Source organism: Leuciscus leuciscus, assembly GCF_965113295.1.
Source record: "Leuciscus leuciscus genome assembly, chromosome: 2".
Lineage (NCBI taxonomy): Eukaryota > Metazoa > Chordata > Actinopteri > Cypriniformes > Leuciscidae > Leuciscus > Leuciscus leuciscus.
In genome coordinates, this window is record NC_138726.1 from 65,339,524 (window position 1) to 65,356,792 (window position 17,269).

Here is a 17,269-nt window from a genome sequence, read left to right on the forward strand (position 1 = left end):
CTGTGCCAATCAGAAGAGGTTAGCGAGTCCTTCACGTGTGTGTGTGTGTACAGTGGCGTATCGTGACCCTGATGTTAGAAGTGCTCATGTACATTCTGTAAATACTGACTGCATTTTAAACTTGTTTTCTTAAACGCTGTTGTAAAGGTCTATCAGATTTTAGCCAGATGATGATATCTTGACAAACACACAGAGGTCAGTGTCACATTATTTGAATTTCAGATTGTCATGTGCTTTTATTAAATTACAAACACATGGAAAAAGTGTCGCGTGTCTTGATGTCATTTATGAGTGTTTTCTCTTGATCTATCAAACATGATCTATCATAAGTGTGAACGTGTAACTCTTGACCGGCAGCTTTACTAGTACCTTCCATTAAAACAGGAACTTGTTTCTGAGTCTGTGAAATGTGGCGATATTACATAAAAAAATATAAAAAATCCGAACTTCCGCTTCCGGTCGCATGGCGTGAGCAGAGCAAGGGACCAGCTCCGTGTGAATTGTATTAAATTTTATTTTCCAGACCAGCTAATTTCAAACAAACTGAGCCACAACGTCCGTGATATTAAAATGTCTCAAAGGAAGGGCAGACCATACACGCAGACGACTCTGGAGGTCGAGTCTCACGCCGTCTCCGCCGCAGAAAAAAGTGAAGGTGCTAAAGCTAGCGAGCCGCGGGGCTAACAGAAGAAGGCCCAATCTCACTAGGCAGTCTGTGTGCCGAGCTGAGATCAGAATTCAACTGGTACGGAGACACCATGCGATCTTCTCTTAAAACAGAAATAGAGTGCCTTGGCAAAGAGATACGCGGCGAGATCTCATCCTTGCAGGAGACAACCAAAGCGGACATGAAAGCTATTCGTGACGAGCTAACGAGAGACTGTTTTCAATGCAGGCAGAAGCAGCTAACATACAGACGAGCATGGAGCAGTCCCTCAGCGACACTTCTGACAGGCTCACGGCCAATCTCTTGCTGCTGATCATAAGAAACTTCAGGAAAAATGCATCGATTTGGAGAACAGGAGCCGCCGTCAAAACATCAGGATACTAAACATCCCAGAGGGATCCGAAAACAACACGCCAACCGCGTTTGTGGCCAAGTTTCTGTCTAAAGTGCTTGGTGAAGAAAACTTTGACAGCCCCATCCTTGTTGATCGTGCCCACAGAAGCCTTGCCCCAAAACCACGGACTGGTGAACGGCACCGACCCCGACCCATAATCACCCGCCTTCACTACTACTCGGATAAAGAAAAGATCATGTCGTTGTCCCGGACCAAAGGCAAGCTCTCCTTCGAGGGAGCACAGGTTCACATCTTCCCCGATATGAGCCCAGAGGTAGGACGACAACGAGCAGCCTTTAATCAAGTGAAAGCCAAACTACGTGACGCTGGAATCCAGTACAGAATGTCTTCCACCGACCCACGGGCAGTGGAGAGGCTTATCGACAGCAACAAATCATCCTCACTGGAGGAGCACTGAACGTAAGAACACTGATGTGTGGGAATGCCATGGCCTACACGAACTGAGTAACAGACTCTCAACCAGGGACCCAAAGAAGGTGAATCCTTTTACCATTTATTTATTTTACTTTTACTTATTTATTCTTACATTTCTTTACTATAAATGTGTATATACATACTTATTTTTTTATTTTTTTTATTTACTATTACTATTATTGTTATTTTTATTTATTTAATATTTTTTTTATATTTTTTACATTTATTTGCTTCAAATTTAGGGAACTCTGGGTTACATTAGACATAGGTACTGGCCAAAATATGATTAAGAAGGTCTGGAAAACGAAATTGGTTTAACTTTTTCTTTTTTTTAGGAGCTTCGTGGTAAGTTAAATGTTCACACACCTTATAACCCTTCTTTTGGGAAAACACGCTTCTTCTGTAGTTCTGACGGAGCAGCTAGTTCAGGGGAGTTCTGACAGAGCAGGGTTTGTTGTATTTAGGGACTTTGGTTTGTTCTGTGTTTTTACCTGCACTACAATTGAATATAACTTTGATTTTTACTGGAGACCGTCAAAAAAAAAAAAAAAAAAAAAAAAAAAACGGAGTAATTTTTTATATTTTTCCAACTAAATAGTTATGGCTAAAAACAATATTTTAGACTCATCTAGTCACAAAACTTGGTCAAAATTATTTCCTGGAATTGTAAAGGACTCAATGGACCTATTAAACGAGGAAATGTACTGACCCACCTTAAACAATTAGAGATGGATATCGGGTTTTTACAAGAAACACACTTGAGAGATCAGGATCATAAAAGGTTACGAACTAAATGGATTGGACAGATATTTCATTCTAAATTCCCAGTAGAAAACAGGCGCAGCTATAATTATTAGAAAGACAATTCCCTTCTTAGCATCAAAAATAATATCTGATCCTCGAGGACGATATGTTATTGTTACAGGAAAATTGTACAATAAACCAGTTACTCTAGCTAGTGTATATGCCCCCAGTGTTGATGATGAGGCTTTTATTACCTCTTTCTTTACAGCATTACCTAAAATGGACTCTCATAAATTGATTATTGGAGGGGATTTTAATCTGGTGTTAGACCCAATAATTGATAGGTCATCACAAAAACCATCCAATATATCATAGTCTGCTAAAACCATTCATGCACTCATGAATACCTATAAATTATTTGATCCATTTAGAGTTTTATCTCCCAACACAAGGAAATATTCTTATTTCTCTCCGGTTCATCATTCGTTTTCTAGAATATATTTCTTCTTAATTGATTATACATATTTAACAAACATCAAACACTGTGATTACGAAGCAATCGTGTTATCTGATCATAGTCCAGTATCATTCCACATGGGACCATGACCCGACAACCAAAACATGGCGGTTTAATAATGCTCTTTTATCAGATGATAAAGTAATAGAAGAACTGCAAAAACAAATTGATATATTTTTGCATACAAATGATGATCCAGAGATCAAAAGATCCACCTTGTGGGAAACATTTAAAGCACACATGAGGGGCCAGATTATTTGAAAAATAAACGGCGAAGGGAAAAGGAGTTGAAATTGACCCAAGAACTTCAGGAAAGTGACAGAGTTTATGCTAACTCCCCCACACCAGACCTTTATAAGAGAAAGCAGTCATTGCAGACCGAACTCAATTTACTATACACAGCAGAAACGACTAAATTCTTGACACAATTAAGACACAAAAAATATGAATATGGGGAAAGAACAGGTAAACTATTAGCCCAGCAAATTAAAGAAGAAGCAGCGTTGAGGTTAATAACAGAGAAGAAGCGTCGAGGTTAATAACAGAGATACGGACAGATTCCGGTCAGACAACAACCAATCCCAAAATAATAAATGACACATTCAAGAATTTCTATTCTAAATTGTACTCTTCAGAATCCAAAAATGATTCAAACTTAATAGAACATTTTTTTGCTAACCTTCAGATACCTACTATAAGTCTAGAAAACACAAAATGATTAGAACAACCCATTTCAAACTTAGAAATAAAGCAAGCTATACAGTGTATGCAAAACTCTAAGTGCCCTGGCCCTGATGGTTACAGCGTTGAATTCTACAAGGCTTTTATAGATCAAATCTCAACACTTCTAAGTGTCTATAATGAAGCATTGACTAGAGGTTCTCTACCTCCAACGTTATACGATGCCTGCATCTCTTTAATCCATGAATCTGGCAAAGACCCTCTAGAACCAGGTTCATATAGAGACCCATAAGCCTTCTGAATGTGGATAACAAAATGTTGGCAAAGATCTTAGCCATGTGTTTGGATAAGGTCCTTCCAGCTGTTGTGTCACCAGACCAAACTAGATTTGTTAAAGACAGGCAGTTGTTTTTTAACATCAGGCGACGATTCAACATCATCTACTCTCAAAATCCAAATAAAGAAGTATCCGAAATATTGGTCTCGCTAGATGCCGAGAAGGCCTTCGACAGGGTCGAGTGGGATGTTCTCTTCTCGGCCCTGTCGAGGTTTGGCCTCTACTACATTTCTTTAACTCAGCTGCTTTACGCTCAGCCTAAAGCATGTGTTCACACAAATAATATGGACTCTTGCTCTTTTCCTCTTCAGCGTTCAACACGACAAGGCTTGTTGTTCGCGCTGGTCATAGAAGCTCTTGCTGTTTTGCTGCGCTCTACAGGGGATTATAAGAAGAGATAAGGAGCATAAGGTGTCCTTATATGCGGACGATCTGCTTCTATATATTTCAGATCCATCTCTGTCTCTACCAAAAGTTATGACCATGCTATCGGACTTCGGAAAAGTATCAGGATATAAAATGAACCTGTCAAAAAAGCATATTGTTTCCGATCAGCTCTAAGGCAAAAGATCAAGAACATACACTCTCCCCTTTTCCCTTCGCTGTCTCAGACTGTTTTAAATATCTCGGAATAAACATCACACAGGGAATATCTGGCCTTTTCAGCAAAAACTTTGTAAACCTATATAAACAAACAGAGCAACCGGTCGAGAGGTGGTCTAATCTCCCGATCTCTCTCGCTGGCAGAATTAATATTAGCAGAATTAATGTTTTACCGAAATATTTATTTTTATTTCAGTGTGTTCCAATTTTGATTAATAAGAAATGTTTTACCAAAATAGATTCTTTAGTTGCGTCCTTTATTTGGAATAAAAAGACACCAAGAATTAAAAAATCCTTTTTACAAAGACCCAAACCCATAGGAGGAATGGGATTGCCCAGCTTCCGGCTCTATTATTGGTCCTGTAATATTCGATGTATGTCATTTTGGAACGGATCTCTCAAACCTGATTGGGAACAGATGGAAAATCAAGCTTTTTCTCCTAATACACTGAGATCATTGATACATTACACCTCTGATCTTTCTAAATGTAAGGCTCAGAATCCTGTTGTCCCACTCACTAAAGATCTGGTCTCAGATTAGAAGACATCAGTTCAGTCCTTACACCAATAACTGGTAATCAAGCACATAAGCTGCTCTCAGGTCAAACATTTCAACAATGGGACCTTAAAGGAGTGCACACAATTATAGACCTCTTCATTGATAAAATATTTCCAACATTTGAACAATTAATACATACATTTAATATTGATAACAAAGACTTTTTTAAATACTTGCAAATGCGCAACTTTCCTAAAGTAACATTTCCCTCTTTTCCCAATCAGCCTGAAGTATGTCCTATGAACAATGTATTATTGAACAACCCACTCTATTTCTAGAATATATAATTCCCTTTCACAGATAGATAATACAACTACACTTGACCATATAAAGGATGCTTGGGAGACGACCAGTGGATTGGAGCTGAAGAGCGGGTCCACTCCTCCTCAGTTTGGATCAGACACGGTCTTCTGCAGTTTAAAATCCTGAACCGATTACACCTTTCCCAACACAGACTGTCCAGGATGTTTCCGGGAGTGGACGCCTCTTGTGAACGTTGTGGCTATGCTCCTGCTTCATTGGCACATACGTTTTGGGACTGTCCCCACATCACCCTCTATTGGTCTAAAATAATTGAGACTTTGTCAGCAATGTGTAATGTTAGACTCCCAGCAGATCCAGTAATGTCACTATTTGGTGTTATACCCACAGATATACATTTGAACAGCTCACAAATTAATGTATTGTGTTTTGTGATGTTGCTAGCCAGACGTCTAATTTTACTAAACTGGAAAAGTACATTTCCTCCTACTCATCAAAACCTTCTTAGAGACGTAATGCAATATTTACAATTGGAAAAAATTAAATAGTCTTTAAGGAAGAAAGAACAAACATTTTACTCAATTTGGCAACCTTTTATTAATTATTATAACAAGTAAATTTGGACGCCCTCCTAATACCTGATTTGATATAGTTTTACTGAATACTTCAAGTGTGTGCAGGATCTTTGCTTAGTTTTCTTACGGTTTGTTTTGTTTCCTGTTTACATTCATACATATACAAATTGTACATATGTAAGTGATTTGTATAAAACTGTTGGAAAATGGTAATAAAAATAACTGAGAAAAAATCCATTGCCTAATCTTAAAAGAAAATGTATATATATATATAATTTTTTTTTTTTTTTTTTTTTAAAGTAATTTGTCATAGAATGAGTCACTCAGTGTTACAGCTCTTACCAGGTCATTTGCAAAGATCTTCTGATGCAGAAACGCACAGATCCATGTTTCCTAACAGTTATTATAGCAGATTCCTGAACTCAGGCGAGGACACTGATGATGAACACTAGGTGGAGCCACAGCATTATATTCCCTCCAGTGACTCAGTGTGTGTTCAGAGTGACTCAGTGTGTGTTCAGAGTGACTCAGTGTGTGTTCAGAGTGACGTGTGTGTGTGTGTGTGTGTGTGTGTGTGTGTGTGTGTGTTTAATCTGCTCATGTGTGTGTTTGCTTTCTGTGTGGATTACAGAGATTTGAACTTGCCGTTTACACCAGAGCAACGAAGCATTTCCCACAATGCAACCTTCCATTTCTGGTTGTTGAAACCACACATGTACATTTTACTTCTCCCAACAATGCTAAAAAATCTTTAATTGTGAAATTAGCCGATGATCAATAAAATGCAGCTCATGTTGCTTTCGGTGACGTGAACTCCATTAAATCTGCATATAGCGCAAGAATTTAAGATCGGATTTATATCCGTTTTGCGAAGACACATGTTTGTGAGCAGGTGTAAACAGGCCCTTACAGTCCCCCTGTCCCCCTTTCCCTTACAACTCATCTTTGATCCCCAGAATTACACATTTAAAAGTTTTTTTCCTTTGAAAAAAGATTCTTCAAGTCTTAAAACATCTTGAATGTAACTCGACACCCTTGCCTCATTTAGTATGCGCGGTTCTATGAATATGCAAATTCACCCCGCCTCCACTCACTCACTCAGCTCAGAGATCCACTGGTTGACGATCACACGTTGATCTGATTGGTTACAAGGTAGTTTGTGACGTCAGAAACACCAGCGATTTCAAAGCGTGTGTTTGAGACTGTCTTTGGTTCACTGCAGTTTTAAGGAGGAAATACTCAGCAATGCTGTCGACTTATGAATTTACACATGCTTTGTCTTAAAGCATATTAAAAACACCACATACACATATAAACAACATTAAAAGCTGGAATTTCACCACAGGGGGACTTTAAGTTATTTAATCAGACCCAAAATTGGATTAAAATTGCTAAATAACTATTTATTTCCCACTAGAAGTGTGTGTTTATCATTGTTTACTGCATACTTTCACACACCGATTCATGTTTATAACACTTTTCTAAGCCCTTAACACACAGCCATTCTTAATGTAAAAACATATTAATTGACTGTTTCTCAGTTTCGACCTGTTGAATTCTCTCTAGCAGAAGATGTGTGTGTACTTCAGATGTTCAGCAGCTCTCAAACACACACACATATTCTGTAAGTATGAAACTATTAATCATCTAGCACCTCTGTGTTTATTCAGGCATTCATCAAAGCTCTTTTAATCGTATCAATGCTCAGTGAGATGAATGTTGTGTAACCGACCCAACACTGCTGTAGATTTACTTTATATGTGCATTTGTGTCATTTATCTTGATTTGTGGAATCATACTCAGACTTTGCATTTCTGACAATTTTATTTTATTAAAATTACAATAACAAAAGTTTCATGACAGACAAGTATTAAAAAAAATGCAAAGTTATCCTCAGATGTGCACAAATAATAAAAAAAAGCGTATAGTTATACACCACAAACCCTTTCCAGAGCAGTGTAACACATGCGGTATAACAAGCTAAACATCGACCTCATTAGCTGCCTTTACATTTACATCATTGATCTTTATATACATTGTCTCCATCAATATTCAATGAAAATTATATTTGATTGCCATATATTTTTGGAAGCAGAGTCATTAGGGATCGTTATCATCCTTATCATTTTATCATTAATATCATCCGTAGGGAAAAAGGATCATTTTCCGTCAGGGATCGTGTTTCAGCGCTGTTGTACTTCCTGTCGGAAGACGATTACCTTCTCAAAGCAACACATTGTATATTGTGATGATTATATACTCGATTAATCATAAATTATAGCATAAATTCTCCCCCCTAATTTTAAACATTAAAGGGGGGGTGAAATGCTATATTTCATGCATACTGAGTTTTGTACACTGTTAAAGAGTTGGATTCCCATGCTAAACATGGACAAAGTTTCAAAAATTAAGTTGTACGTTTGATGGAGTATTTCTGTGCCAAAAATACTCCTTCCGGTTTGTCACAAGTTTCGGAAAGTTTTTTTCGAGTATGGGCGTGTGTGACGTCAGATGGGGCGGAATGTCCTTATATGGGTCCTAAGGGCACTTCTCCCGGAAGGGCGCGGGCGCACCCATAGACCAGAGCGAGAGAGCTGTTGTATTACATATTTATTAAATGTTTAATTTAGTTTTTCCACGGCAATAGTATATAAACTGATACAATTTAGTAGACTGATTTCAGATGATTATTGAGTCTCCAGCAAGAGTCTCCTTTCCTGCCAGACCTGTTTTCTCTATTGTGTTTTAAATGAGTCAGATCTCTGAGATTCTCACCTTTCGGAGCCCAGACGTTGAATCGTTAGGTTGATTGACTTTCACCTTTTGTCTTTAATCGCTCTGGGATGGCTCTTGGAACCGGAGTTCCTGGCCAGTATCAGCATGTGAAATAGTTATGCTGATACAATGGGACTGGTAGTGCTCTCAGAGTAGGGTGTGTTCCCACTTCATTTGCATGCTTTATTCAGATTTCCTCTATGTAATCCCTCCCCCTTGGAATGTATATAACTACAATGTATAATGTTTTAGTTAGACTTTTGAAGAACTGCAGCCACGTCAACGCGAAGTCCTCAATAAAGAAATAACTTCTTGAACGTGATCCCAAAAGTCTCCTGGTCTTCGATTCTGAGTTTACAACAGAGCGGAAGCAGTACGCCCATCAAAGCGCTGTGCTCGGCTTTAGGGAAGTCATCAACGGAGTTGTGCAAGTGTTCTTGGTTGTTCCCTGCATTTCGATGATGATTGTTTTATAAACAAGGCCCAGTTCGACGCCGGATTTGCAGATCGTCTAATGCTTAACCCTCTGAGGTCGAGAAACGCGCCGACGCGTTTTGCTGGATTTTTTTCACATAGCAGCAACATAAACTTAAATTACTCCGTCATTTATGGTTATACAGAAAAAAGAAATATAAAAAAATAATCTGTGATATTTCTACTTTTGTATGTGTCCACTTACAATCAAATCAAAACATTGTGCTTTTGTAAAATAAAGAAAATAAACAGGGTGTGCGTTCTGCCTCTCCGTCGCGGTGAACTTTTTTTTCTTGAGCACGTCCATAAACTGAAACAAAACTCAGCGAATACTTCTCACACATTTATGAGCCATATACCTTTATACACATTTAAGTGTGTACTTTTAAATGATCGGATTCAAACTGAAAACAAATATTCTCTGTTTAAGTCATTTGTATAAAACCAACAGGATGTCCAGTATCTCAAACGCTTGCTAATTACTTTTTAATTCGACACGCCCACTCGCGCAAAAGAGATTCACATGCAAATCTCCACATGGAACGCGAACGCCCTCGTTACCTCAAACACAAAACACCAAAACACTTCACAAGTCTCTGCTTTTCGTCGAGTTTGGAAGACACGTCTGAGCTTACATTGGATTTACATCAGAAGAAGAAGAACGCGATTTGAAGACAAGAAAGATGTAAGGTAAGAAATTCTTACTTATTAGTTTATGGTATTGTTGCATAAACTTCACATTGCAGTTGAACTGTTGCTAGATATATGGTGAATATTATACTATTTAGACCCGTGTTTACTGTTAAATACTGTTTGTGGATATCTGCTCAAACATAGATATGTATAACCATAATGTTTAATATTTTGGAGCGCGATCGCGTTTGAATGTATCATATTTTGGAGCGCGCTGTGGGTTTGAGTATCATATTTTGGAGCGCGATGGCGTTTGAATGTATCATATTTTGGAGCGCGCTGTGGGTTTTAATGTATCATATTTTGGAGCGCGCTGTGGGTTTGAGTATCATATTTTGGAGCGCGATGGCGTTTGAATGTATCATATTTTGGAGCGCGCTGTGGGTTTTAATGTATCATATTTTGGAGCGCGCTGTGGGTTTTAATGTATCATATTTTGGAGCGCGCTGTGGGTTTAATTGTATCATATTTTGGAGCGCGATTGCGTTTGAAAGGAAAAATGCACCAAACATTAGGCTTTATGTTTTTACTATTATCTCATTTCATATCATCATAACGAATGGAAACATTTGAAGTAACATATGATAATCAATATATTTTTCTCTAGCGTAGTTGTTCTTGAAATCTTTTGGAAGATTTAATTTATTGTTATTATTATTTTATGCAGCACTGCGTAGCCTATGCCTACAAGGCACAACAAACCTGGTGTTCATTATATATTGCTGGAAACGTGTGTGTGTGTGTATTCTGTGAATTTTAAAAAGCAATTTTAACCAGAAAAATCTAAAATCTATTCCCAAAATCGTGCAGCCCTATAGTTTCTCTTGATATCAGTATGTTCACAGTTTTTTCTTTTTTTCTTTCTTTCAGGGACCAGATGCAACTGAGTCCTGCTGACTTCAACATTCACATGAGTCTCTGTACATGAACATGGTAAAGTGAAAATCAAACACCTTGGAAATGAAAGGTATGTTTTTAGGAATGGCACAAAGGTCTCTGTCTTTGGATCATTGTTTTCAATGTGCTCTTTTGTCATTTGTATTTTTAGATTGTGTTGTGTTGTAAATAAATCCAAACAATCTAAAAGCCATTCTTTTTTAAATCTCCTCATTCTTTGTGCAAGGTTGCTCTGAATGACAGGGCCTGATCGCTCCTAATAGGGCAGTTAGGGGAGTGTCTTTGTCTTTCTCAGGTGTAAAAGCCTTACATATTCATGAGATGATCACGCCTCTTCGCATATGGCTTTGTCACACAAAACACGTCTTAGAAATTTTAAATCAATATATTGTCTTATCTGAATGAGCAGTCAGGGTGATTTTCACATAGTTTTGGAGCAAATATTCTAGGCTATGTCATACAATTTTCAAAAGTCTTGTGAAGAAATAATCAGTATGGGTTTCATGGCCTTATTTCAGTGAGAATTTTTTTTGTATTTTCACAAACCACGCATAAATGTCATTATCTCAAAACTACAAACTTTTACATACATGCTGCTGATATATTATTGTAGCAGAGTTTGTGCTGAATACAGTGTAATTAGACTTTAGCCATGAAAATGTCACTAGTAACAGAAAAAAACACAAATGTCAGAGCATGTCAGACCACCTCCAGGGCCCAGAAAACAGCTCAGACCTCAGAGGGTTAAAGGATGGAGCCGTCCCAACGATAAAGGTTCACAGTCGTGCGTTGGAACCTCAGGCGGTGAGTAAAACTGCTTCAAATGTCTGTGTGTTGTTAGCTATCGGCGCGTAAGCACAGCAAGTAAACAACATGATCACGTATAGTTAGTGTATCTATGGAGCATGCGATGTATGGTGTGGGTGTGTGTGTGTGTGTGTGTGTGTGTGTGATTCGCGCTCGTGATTCTTTAGCTCCGCCCACACGGCACGCCTCCAGCCGCTCGTTTTTTTCCCGGAAAGACTCGGTACAGCCTATCTTTCTTTTATAAATATAATAAAACTAAAGACTTTTTGGAGATATGAAGGATGCAATACTACTCTATAGGTACTCAAGACTAACATGAGATTGACTGAAACTGAGTGTTTCACCCCCCTTTAATTATAGCCAACATTACAGTGTAATTGAAAGCTATTAAAAAAAATTACATTAGGCTTCAAAAAAAATATGACAACTTTTAATGTAAGTGAACTTAAAGCTGCAGTTGGTAACTTCTGTAAAAATGTATTTTTTACATATTTGTTAAAACTGTCATTATGTCCTGACAGTAGAATGTGAGACAGATAATCTGTGAAAAAATCAAGCTCCCCAGGCTCCTCCCAGTGGTCCTATTGCCATTTGCAGAAATACACCGCTCCCGGTAAGAAACAACCAATCAGAGCCAGGAGGAGTGTCTTAGCAGTGTCAATCATGCTTGTGTACGCGCTGATCATCACCCCCCTCTCTCGCACAGCGCGTACCGTCGTTCAAAATCAAGATAGCCGGTGTGCCGCAGCTGTGCTAATGGCGGACAAACAACTAAAACTGCCAATTTCCCGAGTGGCACCAGCTCATACAACAAAGACAGGTAACGTTAAACGGAAAAAGACCGATGACGATAAACAAGCCCGTCGGAGCCCATTTACTCAGTGTCAAAGCTCTAGTCGCATAACATACAGATAAAATGTCACGCACTGTGCAAAGCAACAATAGAAACCTGCTAATTCACTGGCTTGTCATGTTGCTGAAATAATGTACTAGCAAACCTTATTTAGCATTACACATCGCTAGAATAATTACTTAGATACTGTAACGTTACCATTATTATCTTGCTAGCTATTTATAACTTATAGAAAGACTGCAACATTATGAAGTTACATTACATGTATTGCAAAATACGTAATGATTTGAGGACCAAGTTTGTAGTCAAAGTATGGGCAGGCCATAGTCAATGTAAAGCATATTGTTGATGTTTCGTCCCTACCAGTGAATGTGCGATAACTGTTTATCCGCCGTCATCAGTGTCCCTGCATGTTTACTAGCCTGCGCGTTCATGGTGTGGAGGGAGGGCTGTAGCGCTAAAATACATCTTATTTGTTGATAAAGATAGATTTTTTTATTACATGTGATTCTGACATGATGTCACTGCATGCACTGCGCTCCTCTCCGCTCGTCTCAGGTAAATAATGCGTCTTCCAGCTCAGCGGTCGGAGTCGCGCGTTCATGTGTTTTGGGGGCGTGGCTTTGGAAGGAGCCCAGAAGGGAGGGGGTGGAGTGAATGGAAATAATGAGCTGTCTTTAAAACAGTCGTGAGAGGTCTACAGACACTCGGTTTTTATACTTTCTTTTTCAGAGTACTTACATTTTAATTATGTATTGATATATAAATAAAGTTTAAACAAATTTGGAAAATAAGTTTTTTAGACAATTCCTACCTACCCAACCTTTAACAAACAATCCTCACATAAACCCATAATAAATGTAATATTTACCTGTACCCTTCCTGTCTAACAGGAAGGACGTATACAGAAATTGAATAAAGTTATCAAACAGTCAGCACGGCATAAATTATAGATTAAATATAGACTAATGCTTATTAAAGCTACAAGAGCTCTTTAGTCAATAGCAGCGAGTGATTTTCTCTGTTCCCTTTGTTCTGTGATTAACTTTACTGACTTTAGCTTTATTGGCTGCTGTCCCTTTAAGAGCGGCCGCTGCTGACACAAACACAGATCTAACACCCTTTACCGTCGATCTGTGGCTGTCAGATTTTACAGCGTTGATTCCCATTGTAGCTACCCAGCTTAAATACCTTTTTACAAACCCTTCTATATTTTGACCACTGACGGGCTGCAACCATGTCCTGAATTGTTTGTCTTCCTTGCACTTTCCCATTTTTCTGGTCTAGTTTTATCCCTGTTGTTCCTGCTGTTCAGAATGCCCGCGTCACCTCCGCATCGGCCGGAGGCGATCACCAAACTGGTTCCGCATGTTTTTATCACACTAACGTACATATTTTGCGACAGCAAATAAAAAAGAGTGATTATGAAGGCTATATTAAAATAAATAGATAACGATTTGAATGCCTGTAGGATTACAATATAATGATTTTTAATGCCTTACTTATCGCAAAATCCATTTCATGCTTTTTAATGCCCCGCAGAAACCCTGCTTATAAATGAATTACTGAGAATAAGCTGAGAAGAGAGAATAAAAGCATATATTAGGGCTGGGGAATGCCTTTTAATGACTACAAACTCAGCGTTCAAATACATATATATACACTATATCTACATTTTTTACTTAACATGTACTTTAATATTTAAAGTATGTTTGAATAAGTTTTTATTACAGCCACAGTTTATATGTAAACAAATAATTGTGCTTTTTAAATTAGTTTTAAAGTTTGTATATAAATCAGTTACTTTTGATATTATAGTAATGTATCAATCGACCGGGTATTTTCAGCTTTAGCTGAGTTTTTTTTTTTTTTACTTTGAGTTTTGATCTCAATTCGATACAGATTCATTTGGATTTATATCAGGTACAGTAAATATAAAATTCTCAATCAAACCACAAGCTTGTGAATCGAAATTGAATTGAGAAATGTGTCAATATCCAGCCCTAATATGTTGTGTTATATTTACACGTTAAACATTTTGTCTTACCATTTACCTACATTTAGTACCTATTTCATTAATACACTTATTTGTCATCGGTTTAAATTAAATCATTTAGCATATAAGATTGTGATTTCAAATTAAGGTTTTTGAGGAAAACATTCCAGGATTTTTCTACACAGAATGGACTTCAATGGCAACCAACTATTCCAATGTTCAAATGTCCGTCTCAGTGCCCTTTCATACTCTCGGTCTCACCTGTAGTGATGTCACAGGTGCCCTTTCATACTCTCGGTCTCACCTGTAGTGATGTCACAGGTGCCCTTTCATACTCTCGGTCTCACCTGTAGTGACGTCACAGGTGCCCTTTCATACTCTCGGTCTCACCTGTAGTGATGTCACAGGTGCCCTTTCATACTCTCGGTCTCACCTGTAGTGATGTCACAGGTGCCCTTTCATACTCTCGGTCTCACCTGTAGTGATGTCACAGGTGCCCTTTCATACTCTCGGTCTCACCTGTAGTGACGTCACAGGTGCCCTTTCATACTCTCGGTCTCACCTGTAGTGATGTCACAGGTGCCCTTTCATACTCTCGGTCTCACCTGTAGTGATGTCACAGGTGCCCTTTCATACTCTCGGTCTCACCTGTAGTGACGTCACAGGTGCCCTTTCATACTCTCGGTCTCACCTGTAGTGATGTCACAGGTCCCCTTTCATACTCTCGGTCTCACCTGTAGTGACGTCACAGGTGCCCTTTCATACTCTCGGTCTCACCTGTAGTGATGTCACAGGTGCCCTTTCATACTCTCGGTCTCACCTGTAGTGATGTCACAGGTGCCCTTTCATACTCTCGGTCTCACCTGTAGTGATGTCACAGGTGCCCTTTCATACTCTCGGTCTCACCTGTAGTGATGTCACAGGTCCCCTTTCATACTCTCGGTCTCACCTGTAGTGATGTCACAGGTGCCCTTTCATACTCTCGGTCTCACCTGTAGTGATGTCACAGGTGCCCTTTCATACTCTCGGTCTCACCTGTAGTGACGTCACAGGTGCCCTTTCATACTCTCGGTCTCACCTGTAGTGATGTCACAGGTGCCGCCTGCCAATGTTTAGACTTCCACTTCAGACACCGTCGCGCCCTAGGCATTCCCCTATAGCGACCCCTAGGGGACACAGTGTGAGTTCCCTTTCGAAAGGGAACTATAATGATAACTATATTAGCATCCACTCTAATGCACAATATCGTTCTGTTTATTCTCCGTTTTTTTTCGTCTGCTGCTTTAAATGCGCGAGCTCATTAAAGCAGGATGGATTCTGATTGGCTGTCAATGTTTTTACGGTTCATCAACTGGAAAAAACTTTTTTGAAAGTGATTCTAATGATATTGTTTCTCCGTGCTGTTTATCCTTATAGTGTTGTGCTGTGGACTCTGCTACTGTTTTATACTTAGAACGATTGGTAAAAACTGTCTTGATCGTTATCATCACAGTTATCGTGTGAACAGGCCTTTACAGAGGAAAAAGTTAAAATGCATCAAATATTCAAGATTATGATTACAGATGTTGCGAATGTCCGATTGTTAAAGGTTTCTATCACTGTTTATTTAAATATGATTTAACTAGTGATTTGAGAGCGGACGGGGAACTGATTCACTCTAAAGATTGTATTGATGTTAGTTAATGATCATAAAGGCAGTGATTTACAGTAGTTTAAAAAAAAAATCTGTTAACACTGACTAATCCAATTTAAGAGATCTCTGTTGCACCATAAAGGAGAATTTTTTTAATTATTATTTTTATTTACATTCCATCTCAGCAGCTGCCTTAATCTGTCGGGTTATGACTAAAACGTTTTATTTTATTTTATGGCTGACACTGTTGGTTCATGTTCAGTTTTCTGTTCTGCAGTTCAGCCAGTATCAGAGCGAGACGAGATCCCTGAATCAGTCAGATCAAGAGTGTCTCGAGCTGTAATAGTGTTGCTGTGAGCAGCAAATGTGCAGCACTTGATCTGATGATCTTATAGGATTATTGTAATAATATTGCATCATCTAAAGTGATGCTTCATCTAAAGTTGTCATACCTTAATGTTTGGTTGAACTGATGCTGCTGTATTCAAGCTGTACATTTGATCAGTAATCATGATCTCTCAAACCATGACCTAGATGTTGCTAGTGCCATGCTCTATTTGCATTTTATAACATTTTTTAGTATGTATATCTGAGAAGATATTTACTTTTTTCATATTCGTTCTTCTGTCTAAACACACTGGATTGGTCAGTCAGGCGTCTGAGCTGTTACTAGCTGTTACTGTTGGTAAAAGCTGACTGGACTCTCCAGGTGATTCTACAGGTGCAGGTGATTCAACAGGTGCAGGTGTTTCTACAGGTGTTTCTACAGGTTCTGGACAATCCAGAACTGTAAGCGGACTCAGATCTCCTACTCCTGGATTAAACAGCGGAGCGACTGGTCCAGTGAATCTGGAGCTCATGGTCAGCAGATGTTTCCTCTCTTTGACATTGTAAAATGACAGCCGACCGTCATCATAATCTAACAGAACTCCCAGTTGTTCAGGTCTCGGCGTCAGTGGGAGAGTAACTGGTGGATCAGAGTTGGTGTAAAAGCCATTAGGACCGTCTGAACACAAGAACCAGTAACCGTTTGATGGAGTTAAAGCAGATCTGTCTTTTACACTAAAATTTCCATGTTTCGCCACACCAATTAACCAGTAGTTTTTAGGAGGGCTATTTTCTCGTGCCAACGCAACCTCCCAATAGTGACGTCCAGATGTAAATCTTTGAGCTCCAAATGCACATAATTGATATGGAAATCCCTCTCCAGTGTGATTATATCCTGGAGCGTCTCTCACTCTTTTACAGTCCATAGTGACCCTCAGATCTGGATGTAGATGCTCACGGTCAATAGTGATCTTATCTGAGGAAGAGATAAAACACCAATTATTATTCCTCATGTGTGAGATGATATAACACTTACTGTAG

At 38.8% G+C, this 17,269-nt stretch overlaps 2 protein-coding genes and 1 long non-coding RNA gene across 18 annotated transcripts in view; 2 read left to right on the plus strand and 1 right to left on the minus strand.

Annotated features, from left to right (window-relative positions):
- The window catches only part of LOC309492595 (uncharacterized protein), a 33,152-nt gene extending 32,888 nt beyond the window's left edge, over nucleotides 1-264 (plus strand). For all 11 annotated transcript variants that reach the window (XM_082161580.1, XM_082161584.1, XM_082161583.1 and 8 more), the window contains one exon: nucleotides 1-264. This exon is cut by the window's left edge and continues 1,489 nt beyond it. The gene's annotated coding sequence lies outside the window, so the exon portion shown is untranslated.
- A 6,457-nt stretch (nucleotides 265-6,721) lies between these two features.
- On the plus strand, nucleotides 6,722-16,797 carry LOC309492664. Of its 2 annotated transcripts, XR_014203637.1 has the most exons (5): nucleotides 6,727-9,712; nucleotides 10,586-12,337; nucleotides 12,578-14,503; nucleotides 14,934-16,610; nucleotides 16,659-16,797. It is a non-coding gene; the product is annotated as an uncharacterized lncRNA (long non-coding RNA). The 2 variants fall into 2 exon arrangements; XR_014203636.1 differs by having other exon boundaries at nucleotides 6,722-9,712; nucleotides 10,586-14,503.
- The window catches only part of LOC309492649 (butyrophilin subfamily 1 member A1-like), a 40,610-nt gene continuing 39,462 nt past the window's right edge, over nucleotides 16,122-17,269 (minus strand). For all 5 annotated transcript variants that reach the window (XM_082161647.1, XM_082161650.1, XM_082161649.1 and 2 more), the window contains one exon: nucleotides 16,122-17,204. In XM_082161647.1, the coding sequence (XP_082017773.1) occupies nucleotides 16,552-17,204 (653 nt within the window). In that variant the 3' untranslated portion in view covers nucleotides 16,122-16,551. The remainder of the gene's footprint in view (nucleotides 17,205-17,269) is intronic.